Here is a 17,672-nt window from a genome sequence, read left to right on the forward strand (position 1 = left end):
TCAAACAACCGTGCAACCTCAAACAAACCATTGTTTGCAGCAAACTACCCAGCCTTCAGAACAGTGACCTCGACACCACACAACCCTGCTATGGCAATCTCTGCAAGACGTGCCAGATCATCGACATGGATACCACCATTACACGTGAGAACACCACCCACCAGGTACGCGGTACATACTCGTGCGACTCGGCCAACGTGGTCTACCTCATAGGCTGCAGAAAAGGATGTCCCGAAGAGTGGTACATTGGAGAGACCATGCAGACGCTGCGGCAACGAATGAATGGACATCACGCGACAATCACCAGGCAGGAATGTTCCCTTCCAGTCGGGGAACACTTCAGCAGTCAAGGGCATTCCGCCTCTGATCTCCGGGTAAGCGTTCTCCAAGGCGGCCTTCAGGACGCGCGACAACGCAGAATCGCCGAGCAGAAACTTATAGCCAAGTTCCGCACACATGAGTGCGGCCTCAACTGGGACCTGGGATTCATGTCGCATTACATTCATCCCCCACCATCTGGCCTGCAAAATCCTACCAACTGTCCTGGCTTGACAGAATTCACACCTATTGAACCTGGGGTTACCCCATCTCTGGGTCTGTAAAGATTTAATCACCTGCTAATGTCTGTATTCCAAGCATTGTCTGGCATCTTTGAATCTGTCTTTATATATGTTTCTGGAACATACCTCTTCATTCACCTGAGGAAGGAGCAGTGCTCCAAAAGCTAGTGACATCGAAACAAACCTGTTAGACTTTAACCTGGTGTTGTAAGACTTCTTATTAATATAGAGGGGAAGACAAAAGAAATAGAAGCAAGACAGCAGGAAAAGAGACTGGCAACCTGCATAAAAAAGTGAATTCTGAAGTCTTCCATTGGTATATAAATAAGAAAAGATGGTAAAAGCAGTGGGGTTCATTAGGGACCAAAAAGGTGATTTACTCATGGAGGAGGGACTAGCCATGGCATTAAAATACTTTGAATCTGTTTTTTTTTCACCAGTAGTTTCGGATTTTATTTTACAGCAGAGCTGCAAAAGTATAAATGACATGCGTTTGAAAATAAATAAAAAAAGGACAGTAACATCTGATAACGACTGTAGTGCAAGACTCCGCCCCCTAAAGAGAGGAGGTCCAATCCACATTGATCTGATCAGACTGGTCAGACAATCATTACTTTACACACTGCACAACAAATCCTTTCAAAAGTCCAAATTAAATACAGTCCAATTGAATACACCAAGGAAGAATACAGAAAGGAAGAGAGCAGCTTTCGTCAACTTCCTCCATGCGGGATGCATCCTCATCTCCCTCCAGGGGTGGGATATCTTCAACAGGTTGTGGAGTGGTCTCTTCCACAGGCACCTCATCATCATCAATACCCAGACCCAGCTTGATCATTCTGTAGATACGGTTAGTGAGTGTCTGTGGATCATCCAATGAAAACCCAGAGGACAACAGTGCAGTCTCGAAGAGCAGGATCACAAGGTCTTTAACAGCTTTGTCGTTCTTGTCTACATCAGCTTTCTGCCTCAGAGTGTCCACGATTGGGTGGTCAGGGTTGATCTCCAGGTGTTTCTTGGCCATCATATAACCCATGGTTGAATTGTCCCTCAGGGCTTGAGCCTTCATGATCCTCTCCATGTTAGCAGTCCAGCCATAGGTGCTGGTCACAATGCAGCATGGGGAGGAGACAAGCCGGTTCGAAACAGTCACCTTCTTGTCCAGAATCTCCTTCATGAGCTTGCACAGGTTATCATACTTGGCTCCGTCTTCTTCGCGCTTTTTCTTCTCCTCATCATCCTCAGGCAGCTCAAGTCCCTCCTTTGTGACAGAGACAAGCTGCTTACCATCAAACTCCTTCAGCTGCTGCACACAGTATTCATCGATGGGCTCAGTCATGTATACCACCTCAAAGCCCCGCTTCCTGACACACTCCACAAAGGCAGAATTAGCTACTTGATCTTTGCTTTCACCGGTTATATAGTAGATGCACTTCTGGTTTTCCTTCATTCGGGAGACATAGTCTGATAATGGGGTGAGCGCGTCTCCACACTGCGAGGTGTGGTAACGCAGCATTTCAGACAGCTTCTTGCGATTCTGGGAGTCCTCATGGATCCCCAGCTTCAGGTTCTTGGAGAACTGCTCATAGAATTTCTTATAGTTTTCCTTGTCCTCTGCCAGCTCAGAGAACAGCTCCATGCACTTCTTGACAATGTTCTTGCGAATGACCTTCAGGATTTTGCTCTGTTGAAGCATTTCTCGGGAAATATTCAAAGGCAGGTCCTCGGAGTCCACCACACCGCGAACAAAGTTCAGATACTCTGGGATCAGCTCCTCACAACTGTCCATGATGAAGACTCGGCGCACATAAAGCTTGATGTTGTTCTTCTTCTTCTTGTTTTCAAAGAGGTCAAAGGGAGCCCTCCTGGGAATGAACAGGAGGGCACGAAATTCCAGCTGGCCCTCAACAGAGAAATGCTTCACAGCAAGATGGTCCTCCCAATCATTAGTGAGGCTCTTGTAGAACTCGCCATACTCCTCCTGTGTGATGTCATCAGGATTGCGAGTCCAAATGGGTTTTGTTTTGTTCAGCTCCTCTTGGTCAATATATTTCTCTTTGATCTTCTTGGTCTTTTTCTTGTCCTTCTTTTCACCATCTTCTTCCTCATCAGAACCTACATCTTCAATCTTGGGCTTCTCTCCTTCAGCCATGTCCGCACCATCTTCTTTCTCAGGCTTTTCCTCAGTTTCAGCCTCATCGTCACTGATCTCCTTTTCCCGTTCCTTCTCAACAAAGAGTGTAATAGGATAACCAATGAACTGAGAGTGTTTCTTCACAACCTCTTTGATCCTCTTTTCCTCTACTCAGCCTGATCTTCTTTCAGGTGCAGAACCACCTTTGTACCACGGATGACTGCATCAGCAGTCTTCCCCATCACCCTTTCCAGTATAAGTTTTGACAGTGAAGGAGGCACCAGCTGATGATTCCCAGGCATATGCCTCATCGTCATTGTGCTTGGTGAGCACTGTAACCTTCTCAGCCACCAAGTAGGCAGAATAGAAGCCAACACCAAACTGGCCAATCATTGAAATATCTGCACCAGCCTGCAGAGCTTCCATGAAGGCTTTGGTGCCAGACTTGGCAATGGTGCCCAAGTTGTTGATCAGATCAGCCTTGGTCATCCCGATCCCAGTGTCGATGACGTTGAGGGTACGTTCGCGCAGGTTGGGGATGATTTCAATCTTCAGATCCTTGCCAGTTTCCAATTTTGAAGGATCGGTCAAGCTTTCATATCGGATCTTGTCCAGAGCATCAGAGGAATTGGAGATAAGTTCCCGGAGGAAGATTTCTTTGTTAGAATAGAAGGTGTTGATGATCAATGACATGAGCTGAGCAATCTCAGCCTGAAACGCAAAGGTCTCCACCTCATCATCAACGGTGCGAATTTCTTCAGGCATCGTGCTGGCTGGGTCTCTCTCTCGCTCTGCGCTGCCTCCTCTCCGCTCCCTCCGCCAAAAGCTTGAATCTGTTTTTAACCAAGGAAGATGCTATCCAGGCCATGGTGAAAGAGCTGGTAACAAATACACTAGAAGGATTTAAAATTGATTAGTAGGTAATTGATAGACTGTCTGTACTTAAAAGTTGATACGGCAACAGGACCAGAGGAAATGCATCCAAGGATACGGAAGGAAGGGAGTGGAAATTACAGAGGCACTGGTCATAATATTCCAGCCTTCCTTAGACTCATTAGAGGTTTCAGAGTACCAGAGAATTGCAAATATTACACCTTTGCTTAAAAGAAAAAGTGGTGCAAAGATAAACCCAACAACTACAAGTCAGTCAGTTAACTTTGGTGGTGGGAAATCTCTGCAAATAATAATTTGGGGCAGAATTAATATTCACTTAGACAAATGGGGGTTAATTAAGGAAAGCCAGTGCAAGTTTAAGGGTAAATCATGTTCAACTATCATGGGAGGTTTTTTTTAAAAACAGGTAACAGAGAGGGTAGATAAGGGCAATGCTGTTGATGTGGTGTACCTGGACTTCCAAAAGGTATTTGCTACAGTGCTGCACAACAGACATATCAGCAAAATTAGAGCTCATGTAATAAAGGGGACAATAGCAAAATGGACACAAAATTGGCTGAGTGTCAAGAAATAAAGTGGTGGTTAATGGATGCATTTCAGGCTGGAGGAAGGTTTGCAGTGGAGTTCTCCATGAATCAGTGTTTGGACCCTTGCTCTTTCTGGTATATATAAATAACCTAAATCTTGATGTACAGGGCAATTTCAAAATTGCCGAAGATATGAAACTTGGAAGCATTGTGAACTGTGAAGGGGAGAGTGTTGAACTTCAAAAGGACAGAGGCAAGTTTGTGAAGCGAGCAGGCACGGTGTACATGAAATTCAATGCAAAGAAATTCGAAAGGTTTGGATGGGGAACATGGAGAGACAACATAAAATAAAGGGTACAGCTCTAAAGTGACTGCAGGAGCAGAAGGGACCTGTGTGCATATGAACACAAGTCATTGAAGGTAGTGGGACAGATTGAGAGAGCAGTTAATAAAGCATGGAATATAAGAGCAAGGTTTTGTTGAAGTTGTATAAGGCACTAGTCAGCCTCAACTGGAGTATTGCATCCTGTCTGGGCACTGCACTTCAGGAAAGATGTGAAGGCATTGGAGAAAATGCAGAAGGCATTGGAGAAAGTGCAGGAAAGATTCCCAAGAATAGTTCCAGGGATGAGGAACAGCTATGAAGACAGATTGGAGAAGTTGAAGCTGTTTTCCTTGAAAAGAAGGCTGAGAGGGTATTTGATAGAGTTATTCAAAACCGGTCTGGCCAAGGTAGATAGGGAGAAATTGTTCCTACTCGTGAAAAGATCGAGAATGAAAGGTTACAGATTTACGGTAATTGACAAAAGAAGCAATGGAAACATGAGAAACATTTTCATGCAGCAAGTAGTTAAGGCCTGGAATGCATTGCCTGGGAGTATGGTGGAGGCAGGTTCAATCGAGATACTGAAAAGGGAATGAGATTGTTACCCGAAAAGAAAGAACGTGCGGATTACAGGTATAATGCAGGTGAATGGCACAAGGTGAATTGTTCCTTTGGAGAGCCAGTGCAGACACAATGGCTGAATGGCCTCCTTCTACACAGTAACAATTGTGTGATTGAGAAAGGCCACCCTCCTTGCCAATATCTCATTCTCAATTCATTAGTTAAACAGAGTCAGAGTGTTTTGCCACTCCATCGCTTGGCGAAAGATCTATTTTCTGCCTTTACATTTGTACCAGACACTGGCTTTGCTAGACATTTTTGTTACCCAAATAATTCATGCAAAAACTGAAATCAAGATGAAAAATATTGAGTTACTTAATTAATTGTTTTATTGCCAAAGGTGGCCTCTTGCATTTAAAGAGATAGCCATCTAAGTATGATATGGGGGACGCTTTTGTGATTTACTATGCCCCTTGAGTGCCTACAGCTATATTAGGAACTTGGCATTTGGCAAATGAAGCCAAGTCTACAAATTCAGGTGTGTCATATATTGCTCAATGATTGTTGAGTGAGAGCTCATTAAACTGCATCTATCAATACCCATGTGAAAATCTTCCCTCAGATACATTTGATCAATTTAAAACAAAGAACAGAAATAAAATGCAGTGCCATATATAGCTTCATTGCTGCAAGGCTTGAATGATCATTTGTAAGTAATGTTTCCAAATTAAAAAATACAAATTCACTGACCTGGTCGGCTAGGAAGAGGAGGAAACGCTCCTGGATGGTGGATGGGGATGAACTGTGAATTGCTGGTTTGGTTTTGTGACTGAGTCACTGGTGTTTTCCTTGCCTCTGATACAGGTGTCTTTCTCAAATCTGACTGAGGTTTTACCTGATAAACACAAGTTATAAATTGTAATCCATAATATCAAGACAAAATAATCTACTTTGTATTCTGACTCAAATAAATCATGACTAATTTCTGATAAGGTGCAGAAAAATGCTATTTTCCCCAGGTTTATCAAACAGGAGATAGACCGTGTAAACCCCAAAAATGAATTCAACTGCCATAATGACCACAAACACGGCGGCACGGTGGCACGGTGGCACTGAGGACCTGGGTACGATCCCCACCCCGGGTCACTGTCTGTGTGGAGTTTTCACATTCTCCCAGCGTCTGCATGGGTTTCACCCCCACAACCCAAAGATGTGCAGGTTTGGTGGATTGGCCATGCTAAATTGCCCCTTAATTGGAATAATTGGGCACTCTAAATTTATTTTTTAAAAAGATAATGACCACAAACAGTACTACAAGCCAGATAGACTAGCAATCATTCATTTTCTATTTCATGTCAAGATTCACCCTGGTGGGAACACCAACCCATATGCACCTTGAAATGCCTCAAGGGATGTCCCCAGGGTCTGGTCAATCTGATAAAAATGTGTGTAGAATAGAATATCTGGTGGATACTAGAATGCAAGCGTCCTAGCTGACAATCCAGAGCTTGGGCATTGCACTGATTAGACTAGTCACCTTCAGGTTTGTGAGGTTTTAATTTTTTTTAAAGTTATCTTTTATTAACATCAATGGCAAATATATACATAGTATAACACTTTGCACTGCACAAATTATAGCACAAAATAAAAGTACAATTAACATCACATTCTTAATCAATCACACGCATCATACTGAAGCACAATGAAACTCGAGGCCCAAGAGCTTGGCCTGGGTTAATTATTTCCATATGGTCAAAGCAAAAGCAAAGAACCTCCTTTTCATCGCCTAGGCCATTCCAATGCCTTGTCACTCAGATGGAGAAGGGAAGAGGGGAAGAAGATTGCTTTGTAATGAATCAGACTAGTGAACAGCTGACAAGACCCTGGATCCATATATGGAATCATTTTTTCAAAAAATGTTTATTAACTTTTTCAATTTACACAATACAAAAATAGATACACCGACAAAAAACAATAACTGAGAACAAGCCAATTTGCATAACCCACCACAAAAAGGAACACCCCCTTCCTCCAGCTTACAGTGACCAGCTCCTTGAAGTAGACAATAAATGGGCGCCATCTCCAGTGGAACCCTTCAATTGACCCCCTCACTGTGTATTTGACCGCCTCCAAGTGCAGAAACTCCATTAAGTCACATAGCCAAGTGGAGGCACTGGGCGAAGTTGCCAACCTCCATCCGAGCAAGGCTCATCTCTGAGCAATCAGCAATGCGGAGGCGAAGACATCTGCCCTACACGCATCCACAGCTCCAGCAAGTCCAATTCTCCAATATAGCAACTAAGGGACAGGGTTCCAACTCTTACATCCAAGATCACTGACATAGTGTTGAAAAAGGAGACGCAGAAACCCACAAGCCTGGGACAAGACCAAAACTTGTTCGTGAGGTTAGCTGGCACCCTCGCACAGCGCTCACACCCGTCCTCAACCCCCGCAAAGAAGTGACTCATTCTACCTCTAGTCAGGTGCGCCCTAAACACTACCTTAGTAATCTTTATTAGTGTCACAAGTAGGCTTACATTAACACTGCAATGAAGTCACTGCGAAAATCCCCTAGTCGCCACACTCCGGCACCTGTTCGGGTACACGGAGGGAGAATTCAGGATGTACAAATTACCTAATTGCACATCTTTTGGGACTTGTTGGAGGAAACCCACGCAGACACAGGGAGAACGTGCAGACTCCGTACAGAGTGACCCAAGCTGGGAATTAAACCTGGGACCCTGGCACTGTGAAGCAACAGTGCTAACCACTGTGCTACCATCCGCCAAAAGCCCCACTTCCATCCTATGCACTGTCGGGCCCACCTCCAGCACTAAATTTACAAAATGCGGAGCATGGTCTGAGATGACTGTGGTCGAGTATTCTGCCTTCCTCACCCCTGGAAGAAGGTCTACCCATCACAAAATAATCTATCCTAGAGTACACCCTGTGTACTGGGGGAAAAAAAATGAAAACCCCTTACTCCCAGGGTGTATAACCTGCCATGGGTCCGCTCCCCCTGCCTCCTCAATGAACACCAACAGCACCTTCACCACCCCCCAGAGGGGAAAACGATTCCAGGTTAGATTGATCAAGCTGCGGATCTAAGACACAATTTAGAATTCCCTCCATAATCAGTTGATGAGTACCCAGATCTAGTATTGCAGCCAACAGCCACTTTATAAACATATCATCCCAATTTGGAGTGCACACGTTTGCCACGACGTACCCTCCAGCGTACTTGTGATCATCATGTACCCATCCGCCTGATCAGCCACCATTGTTTCCCCTAGGAAGTGGACCCTCTTATTGATTAAGATTGCCACCCCCTCTGGGTCCTACTATCATTGCGAACCCACCCCCCCTGGGTCCTACCATCATTGCGGACCCTCTTATTGATTAAGATCGCCACCCCCAGGGTCCTACTATCAAAGCCAGAGTGGAATACCCTGCTTATCCACCCTACCGAAGTTGGAACTGGCCCCCCCCCCCTGCAAGTGGGTCTCAAGTAAAAACACATTGGAACTCAGATGCTTTAAAAGAATGAACACTCTCACCCTTTTCACCGGTCCCCCAGGCACCACACATTCCAGTAACTAATCCTGTCGGGGGCCTCTCACCCCGCCTTCATCGTGCAACATGGAGTCATCTCGTCATTATTATGAATTTCCAGCTTCAACCCATCTACGATGGCAACTAGCCCCACTCAATGGCACGTGCATACCCCCCCAGAGTTGGCAGACTGCCTGCCACCCCAACAAACACCCCCCCACTACCAAACAAAGCTAGACGCATTGAACCTCGTCTAAACAGGTCCAACAAATTGAAGGCCCTCCCCCACTACTAGCCTGCACCTTCTTACTGGTGAGATAGCCCCAAAGAGGGTCCCCATCCAAAAGACAATGGAATAAAAAGTAATCCCCCCAGCCCATCTCCCCTGCACCCGCACCTGAGCCCCAGCAACTTTACTGTGCTCCATCTGCCACCAGGGGCCATATGCCTCACACGTTACAATTCTAGTTATAACCCCCCCTTGCCTTGGCCCATCATGTCAAGAAAAAAACCCGGCTGCCCAGAAACTGGAAAATATATACACCTTGTCCAAAAGCATCCCCAACACACCCTTCCCGTTACTCTCTTCAAAAGTCCCATTTCACCCTCTTCAATCAAGACACAGCCTTTTCTTCTTAACAAAGCCCTCCACAGAAAATGTGAAAAAGGAAAATAAAAATATATATTTTTTAAAAAACAAAGCCCTCCGCATGCTCCAGACTGTCAAAGTAATCTTCCGACTCCATTGTGACTCTCGGTCTAGCCGTGTACACCACCCCAAACTGCACTCCTGTCTATATAATGCAGGCTTGTTAAAGGCCACAGGCCTCTTTGTGAATTTACCAGGACATTTGGGACAACCTAGCAGTGTTTCCCACGCAGGCAATGTTACGATTCTTCTTGGCTCACTTCCAAGACTCGCTGCTTCCTCGGAAATCAACGCAAATGGATCACTACCCGTGGTGGCTCATTTGGCCGTGGCTTCTGCCGGAGTGCCTGATGGACCCTATCCAACTCTGGAGGGGCGATCATTTCGCCCCCCCCCACCAACCTGGAGAACATCTCCAAAAAGTACGCAACTGGCCTCGTGCCCCTCCACTCTCTCAGACACCCCACAATCTGAGATTTTGCCACCTCGACTTATTTTCCAGGTCTCCCACTTTTGCTCTCTGACTCTTGTTCCTCTCTTCCACAAGCAGAATTTCTGCTTCCAGCGAGGTGACCCACCCTCCCTGCTGCGACAAGGCCTCCTCCATGTCCTTCAGCCCCTTGACTGGCTCCTGCACAGTTTTTGATGTCATTCCCAACTGTCCTTGGATCGGGCCCAATGCTTCTTCAATGATAGCTTTGAAGGACTCCGTCAACTCCTGGCCTTGCTGACCAAACTGCTGGTCCCCAAATTTTCAAACCCCTGCACCATCACCACAATCAGCATGTCTACCGTGATGGCTGTGGCACCTCCACTATCTTCCCTCCTTCAGACCCCCTCACCGGGCTATTCACCTGAGGCTTATGTAGGTTTATGGCTAAGCTGGCATATGGACAGTTAGGATATGGTCAGCAGAGTTTTGAATTAGCTTAAGTTTCTGAAGGGTGGGACGTTGGCCGAGACAGCATTACAGTTGCTTTCAACCCAATATCCTCAGCAGAAGTGTTGATCGAGAGTGAAAACAGCACGAGAGGAGAGACAGTTGGGAGAGTGAAAACAGCGCGAGAGGAGAGACAGCAGGGACATTGAAAAGCTGGAGGGGAGCCGGAGATTTAAAAGCACGGGAGAGAAGCCACCTCCTCTAACCTAAGGGGTTGAGTGAATATCAGGTAAATTCTTTCTTTCTTTTGCTTGTTTTATCCGCAAGTTTTCTAGAGGATGGCAGGGAAGGCAGTGCAATGTTCCTCCTGCAGAATGTTTGAGGTGAGGGACGCCATCAGTGTCCCTGCTGATTTCACCTGTGGGAAGTCCACCCATCTTGGCACAGTCTGTCCCTGTTGCTCAGAAGGGAAGGGGGGAGAGGAGTGGAGCATTAGTCATTGGGGACTCCATCGTTAGGGGAACAGATAGGAGATTCTGTGGGAACGAGAGAGAGACTCGCGATTGGTGTGTTGCCTCCCAGGTGCCAGGGTCCGTGATGTCTTGGATCATGTTTCGGGATCCTTAAGGGGGAGGGGGAGCAGCCCCAAGTCGTGGTCCACATAGGCACCAACAAAAGGGATGGGGATGTAAGGCAGGTATTCAGGGAGCTAAGGTGGAATCTTAAGAGCTAGAACAAACAGAGTTATTATCTCTGGGTTGTTACCCGTGCCACGTGCTAGCAAGACGAGGAATAGGGAGAGAGAACAGTTGAACACGTGGCTACAGGGATGGTGCAGGAGGGAGGGATTCAGATACCTGGATAATTTGGGGCTCATTCTGGGCTAGGTGGGACCTCTACAAACGGGATTGTCTACACTTGAACCAGGTGGGTACCAATATCCTGGGGGGCAGGGGGGGGGGGGGGGGGGGGGGGGGGGAATTTGCTAATGCTCTTCGGGAGGGTTTAAACTAATTCAGCAGGGGGATGAGAACCTGAATTGTAACTCCAGTGTGCAGGAGGTTGAGAGTAGTGAGGTCATGAGTAAAGTTTCAAGGTCGCAGGAGTGTGGTTTGAAGTGTGTCTACTTCAACGCCAGGAGCATCCGGAATAAGGTGGGTGAACTTGCAGCATGGGTTGGTACCTGGGACTTCGATGTTGTGGCCATTTCGGAGACATGGATAGAGCAGGGACAGGAATGGTTGTTGCAGGTTCCGGGGTTTAGATGTTTCAGTAAGCTCAGGGAAGGTGGCAAAAGAGGGGGCGGTGTGGCATTGTTAGTCAAGGACAGTATTACGGTGGCAGAAAGACGTCTAATGAGGATTTGTCTACTGAGGTAGTATGGGCTGAGATTAGAAACAGGAAAGGAGAGGTCACCCTGGTGGGAGTTTTCTATAGGCCTCCGAACAGTTCCAGAGATATAGAGGAAAGGATTGCAAAGATGATTCTGGATAGGAGCGAAAGTAACAGAGTAGTTGTTATGGGGGACTTTAACTTTCCAAATATTGACTGGAAACGCTATAGTTCGAGTACTTTAGATGGGTCAGTTTTTGTCCAATGTGTGGAGGGTTTCCTGACACAGTATGTAGATAGGCCAACAAGAGGCGAGGCCACATTGGATTTGGTACTGGGTAATGAACCAGGCCAGGTGTTAGATTTGGAGGTAGGTGTGCACTTTGGTGATAGTGACCACAATTCGGTTACGTTTACTTCAGCGATGGAAAGGAATAGGTATATACCACAGGGCAAGAGTTATAGCTGGGAGAATGGCGATTATGATGCGATTAGGCAAGACTTAGGATGCATTGGATGGGGGAAGGAAACTGCATGGGATGGGCACAATTAAAATGTGGAGCTTTTTCAAGGAACAGCTACTGATAAGTATGCACCTGTCAGGCAGGGAGGAAGTGGTCAAGCGAGGGAACCGTGGTTTACTTAAGTAGTTGAATCACTTGTCAAGAGGAAGAAGTTAGCCAGGAAGGACCTAAAGAGAGAGCTAAGAAGAGCCAGGAGGGGACACGAGAAGTCCTTGGCAGGCAGGATCAAGGATAACCCTAAAGCTTTCTATAGATATGTCAGGAATAAAAGAATGGCTAGGGTAAGAGTAGGGCCAGTCAAGGACAGTAGTGGGAAGTTGTGCGTCGAGTCAGAGGAGATAGGAGAGGCGCTAAATGAATATTTTTCATCAGTATTCACACAGGAAAAAGACAATGTTGTCGAGGAGAATACTGAGATGCAGGCTACTAGACGAGATGGGTTTGAGGTTCATAAGGAGGAGGTGTTAGCAATTTTGGAAAGTGTGAAAATAGATAAGTCCCCTGGGCTGGATGGAATTTATCCTAGGATTCTCTGGGAAGCTAGGGAGGAGATTGCTGAGCCTTTGGCTTTGATCTTTATGTCGTCATTGTCTACAGGAATAGTGCCAGAAGACTGGAGGATAGCAAATGTTGCCCCCTTGTTCAAGAACTGGAGTAGAGACAACCCCGGTAACTATAGACACCCGGTGAGCCTTACTTCTGTTGTGGGCAAAGTCTTGGAAAGGATTATAAGAGATAGGATTTATAATCATCTGGAAATGAATAATTTGATTAGGGATAGTCAACACGGTTTTGTGAAGGGTAGGTCGGCCTCACAAACCTTATTGAATTCTTTGAGAAGGTGACCAAACAGGTGGACGAGGGTAAAGCAGTTGATGTGGTGTATATGGATTTCAGTAAAGCGTCTGACAAGGTTTCCCACGGTAGGCTATTGCAGAAAATACGGAGGCATGGGATTGAGGGTGATTTAGCAGTTTGGATCAGAAATTGGCTAGCTGCAAGAAGACAGAGGGTGGTGGTTGATGGGAAATGTTCTGACTGGAGTCCAGTTACTAGTGGTGTACCACAAGGATCTGTTTTGGGGCCACTGCTGTTTGTTATTTTTATAAATGACCTGGAGCAGGGCGTAGAAGGATGGGTGAGTAAATTTGCAGATGACACTAAAGTCGGTGGAGTTGTGGACAATGCGGAAGGATGTTGCAGGTTACAGAGGGACATAGATAAGCTGCAGAGCTGGGCTGAGCAGTGGCAAATGGAGTTTAATGCAGAAAAGTATGAGGTGATTCATTTTGAAAGGAGTAACAGGAAAACAGAGTACTGGGATAATGGGGAGATTCTTGGTAGTGTGGATGAGCAGAGAGATCTTGGTGTCCATGTACATAGATCCCTGAAAGTTGCCACCCAGTTTGATAGGGTTGTTAAGAAGGCGTACGGTGTGTTAGCTTTTATTGGTAGAGGGATTGAGTTTCAGAGCCATGAGGTCACGTTGCAGCTGTACAAAACTCTGGTGCGGCTGCATTTGGAGTATGGGTGCAGTTCTGATCGCCGCATTATAGGAAAGATGTGGAAGCATTGGAAAGGGTGCAGAGGAGATTTACCAGGATGTTGCCTGGTATGGAGGGAAGATCTTATGAGGAAAGGCTGAGGGACTGGAGGTTGTTTTCGTTAGAGAGAAGAGGTGACTTAATAGAGACATACATGATCAGAGGATTGGATAGGGTGGACAGTGAGAGCCTTTTTCCTCGGATGGTGATGGCTAGCACGAGAGGACATAGCTTTAAATTGAGGGGAGATAGATATAGGACAGACGTCAGAGGTAGGTTCTTTACTCAAGAGTAGTAGGGACGTGGAATGCCCTGCCTGCAACAGTAGTGGACTCATCAACATTAAAGGGCATTTAAATGGTCATTGGATAAACATATGGATGATAATGGAATAGTATAGATGGGCTTTAGACTGGTTTCACAGGTTGGCGCAATGTCGAGGGCCGAAGGGCCTGTGCTGTAATGTTCTATTCTATGGACTATTAACATCTGGTTCAACCTGAGACAGTGGTTGTGGAGGGGGATGCAACAAATGGCAAGAGCACATGAATGGTGAATGCTAAAAAGAACAGCAGTCAGATAATAAGATAGGGTGGTTGAGAGAAATGGTGAAAAGGTACAGGAGATTGACTTTGATGCACACGTGGAAGCTGATCCAATGAACAGTCTTTTAGTGATATTGCTAATTGCAGCATGGATGAGGAGAACGGGGCCAATAACTAAACCTTTTTGGTCTCCAAATGTATTGGTGCAAAGGTAAGGGGAAAATCATTACAGAACATGACCCAGCGACAGATAATCAAGCAAAGGCAATCCCATCAAGATGGACAATGGATGAAAGGTATTAAAGGAGGGTGGTGAAGAATGCCACACCAAAGATCCCAAAGGGACCAAGAAGAAATAATGCATCATAAACCTGGACATTAACTTTGAGGTGGTGGTGGAGGGGTTGGGGTTGCTGCTTTGAGGTCAGGAAACTTGTTGGAATAGGCACCCCAAATTTAACAGGAGCATGAATTAATATCTCACGTTCCTGGCTGTAGTGATCCAAATTGTGAGGTTGGCTGATTGCATTAATTTGACCACTTAATGGGCTAAACTGCCCGCTTGATTGCCAGTGGGTGGGCTTCCTACTTGTGCGCACACCCGCTGACTGAAATATTGCACGGGTACGCGATGCCATCGCGTCGCGCACCGGACGTCGTTTTGTGCAAATTCATGTGCTTCTGAGTTGGGCACCCTAAAATTCTGCCCAGAGACTGCAACTTTGGGGAAAGCCAATTTGACCCTGCAGCAGTGACGTGATCAGAGAGAATCAAACAAAGCTGCAGGAAGAACAGTTTTTGCACGATTGTCAAGTTTTGAAAGGAAGGGACCAGGACTAGAGGTCAGAAAACAGCTTAATGACAGCTAGCTAGGGCCCATAAAGGAAAGCTGGGTGGCCAGCAGTTTAGTGGAAAGAAATGGGTCTCATGGGTGAGATGAGCTCAGAAAGAGCATACCGCAACATGAGACAGAAGCTGGCGAGAAACAAGGGGTTAGAACGCAAAGATGGAAACCAGGAGAGTGTTTTAACTTAGCGGGGATCTTGGCGCTGTAACAGGAAAGGGGACAGGGAACTGATGGTCTCAGTCTTGATGACAATTAAATCCACCAGTTTCTTGCACCAAATGGATGGAGGAGGCGGGGAGAAGTGTTTTAGAAGACAGTTGAGTAGATTAGAAAATAAACATATTTATCTTTGCCTTTAAGGGTGAACCCATAGTAGAGGAGATATTGCCAAAATTCTAAATTCAGAGCTTCAGACAGTTTCTGCAAATAGGTTTCATAAACTAATCAGATTTGCACTGTAAATGATGCTATCTGCAAAAATACAACGTTTAACAAAATAGTATCCATGTATTTTACAGACTAAAATAAAAATATGTATAAAGAGCATGTCCCTTTGCCTCTTTATATATATGCGGCAATACATCTGCCTACACAACCTTTCAATACACAACCTTTTGAAAGGAGGCAATGAATCATAGCATCGGGAGCTTACAAAAAACAGAAAATCAAGAAGTTTAGAAAGCACATTCTAATGGGGTACTTCAAAAGGAAACATTTGTAGCAAATATAAACTGGAGTGCCAACACAGGGAGTTCACAACATTCTATAAAGTATATTCCACTGAAAAGTTTGAAGAGTATTGTGTTTATCATTTTTATGTTTCTTAACTCTTTAAATCAGACTTAGACTTTGTAAGAGTCTTCTACTAATATTAAGTTCTACCCCAGTGTTATCTTTTAACTTTATGGAATATGGTGTCTTCCCCCATCTACTTTTACGGTTCAGCACTCAGTCTAAAGCATAAGAAATGAAAATTGTATTTAAAGACAATCATATTTGCGAGCAAAACATAACGTTCACAAAATTTATAGTGCTTTTAATTAAACCAATTAAATGAAACCAGCATTTAGCATCAATATTTACACTTTTAATACTACCACCATACAATTATGATCCATTTCACAAAGTAATGAAAACGTAAAAAACACCTGAGGAAATATTCAATAACCACCAGCACAGTCACCTGACAGACAGAAGGGCAGAGATTAAAAGCCTTACTTAAGCACCTAATCTACTGAAGAGGGAGTGCTATACTGCCAGAGATGCCATCTTTAGCATGAAAGGATAAATCAAAATCTTAGCTGCTTAAGTGGACCTAAAAGATCACGATCACAATAGCCTGGGCCAGTTATCTTTCAGCCACTAAAACAGCTGATTTGTTCACTTTTCATTTGCTATTTTGCAGGACCATGTTGTGTACACATTTGGCAGCTGTTGGTCTACATAACAATGTTTGGGTTTCAAAGATAATTCATTGGCTACAAAGTATCGTGAGACATTGATTTGAGAGAAGCACTGTACTCTTTTCAGTATACTTGGGGGTTTCTATTTCAAAACAGTCCAGTTAAACAAAATGTGGCAATGCCGGGCGCGTTGGACTGGAGTAGGCACAGTAAGAAGTCTTACAACACCAGGTTAAAGTTCTTGCATTCATAGTACCGTCTTGCATCATTGACTTTGCCTTTATACGTGTTTCTGGAACCCACCTCTTCATTCACCTGAGGAAGGAGCTGCGCTCCGAAAGCTAGTGATTCGAAGCAAACCTGTTGGACTTTAACCTGGTGTTATAAGATTTCTTACAGGTAAACAAAGATCACCCACATGGATAAATTTAATACTGCTTTTGGTTTACAACCTACATCTCATCCAATGCCCTGGAAATTTCGAAGTATACTTAAGGGCAATCTCTTTGCAAATTGAAGATATGACTTCTATTACAAAAACCATAGATTTCAAATTGAAGAAGTGACTCCCTACCTGCACTGCCACATTCTGTTTCCGTGCATGTTCCAGGTTCTTCTCCTGATTGTTTTTCTTTGGTTCAGTCTTTCTCTTATTGCTGTCTCTTTTTACATCCATTTTGTTTGCAATATCATTTCCTTTGTTATAGTCCCATCTGTCCTTCATGCCTTCTTTCAGATGGTGATTCCGATTCGGTTCTCGTGGTTTAATATTCTCCTTGAAGGTCACCAGTTTTTCACTACTTTCCGAACTGTTACTCTGAGTCTTGCCTGAAGACAAGACAGATTTTAGACCTTGACCAACCTCGATGCTGCTAGGTTCTGAAAAGGGAGGTTCCAGCAAGATCAGGTTATCCTTTGATTCAGAAGATTCCTCATTAACCAGTTCTGGGATGTCAGTTACAAATAGTAGTTTTCCTTCTTCATTTTTGCTCTGGATAAGTCTGAGAAGGTAACATACATTGTGAACAAATACTTGCACAGAACTTGTTTTAGGAATGCTAGAAGGGTTAAATTATGAGGACAAATTGTACGGACTTGGTTTTTATTCTCGAGTATAGAAGATTAAGAAATTATTTAATTGTGTCTAAGATGAAGACGACAATTTGATGGGGTAAACAGAGAACTAGTTCATGTGATGGAAGAGTCCGAAACAAAGGGACATAATTTTAAAATTGGAGATAGGTCATTCAGGGGTGATCTGAGGAGTCACATTTTCACAAAGGGTAGTGAAAATCTGGAACCCTCACCCCAAAGAAAACTGAAGTAGGTCAATTGAAAAATTCAATAATACGGATAGATTTTTCTTAGATAATGTAATGTGTGTTGTGGAACCAA

General features: G+C 44.8%; 1 protein-coding gene and 1 pseudogene across 5 annotated transcripts in view; both read right to left on the reverse strand.

The window, feature by feature from the left end:
• smg7 (SMG7 nonsense mediated mRNA decay factor) overlaps positions 1-17,672 on the reverse strand; it is a 197,609-nt gene that overhangs the window by 49,998 nt on the left and 129,939 nt on the right. For all 5 annotated transcript variants that reach the window (XM_072511232.1, XM_072511231.1, XM_072511229.1 and 2 more), the window contains 2 exons: positions 16,852-17,278; positions 5,752-5,896 (listed from right to left, as the gene is read on the reverse strand). In XM_072511232.1, coding sequence (XP_072367333.1) covers positions 5,752-5,896; positions 16,852-17,278 — 572 coding nt within the window. The remainder of the gene's footprint in view (positions 1-5,751; positions 5,897-16,851; positions 17,279-17,672) is intronic.
• LOC140426439 (heat shock protein HSP 90-beta-like) lies at positions 986-3,514 on the reverse strand (annotated as a pseudogene).

Source organism: Scyliorhinus torazame, chromosome 7 (assembly GCF_047496885.1).
Source record: "Scyliorhinus torazame isolate Kashiwa2021f chromosome 7, sScyTor2.1, whole genome shotgun sequence".
Taxonomy (NCBI): domain Eukaryota; kingdom Metazoa; phylum Chordata; class Chondrichthyes; order Carcharhiniformes; family Scyliorhinidae; genus Scyliorhinus; species Scyliorhinus torazame.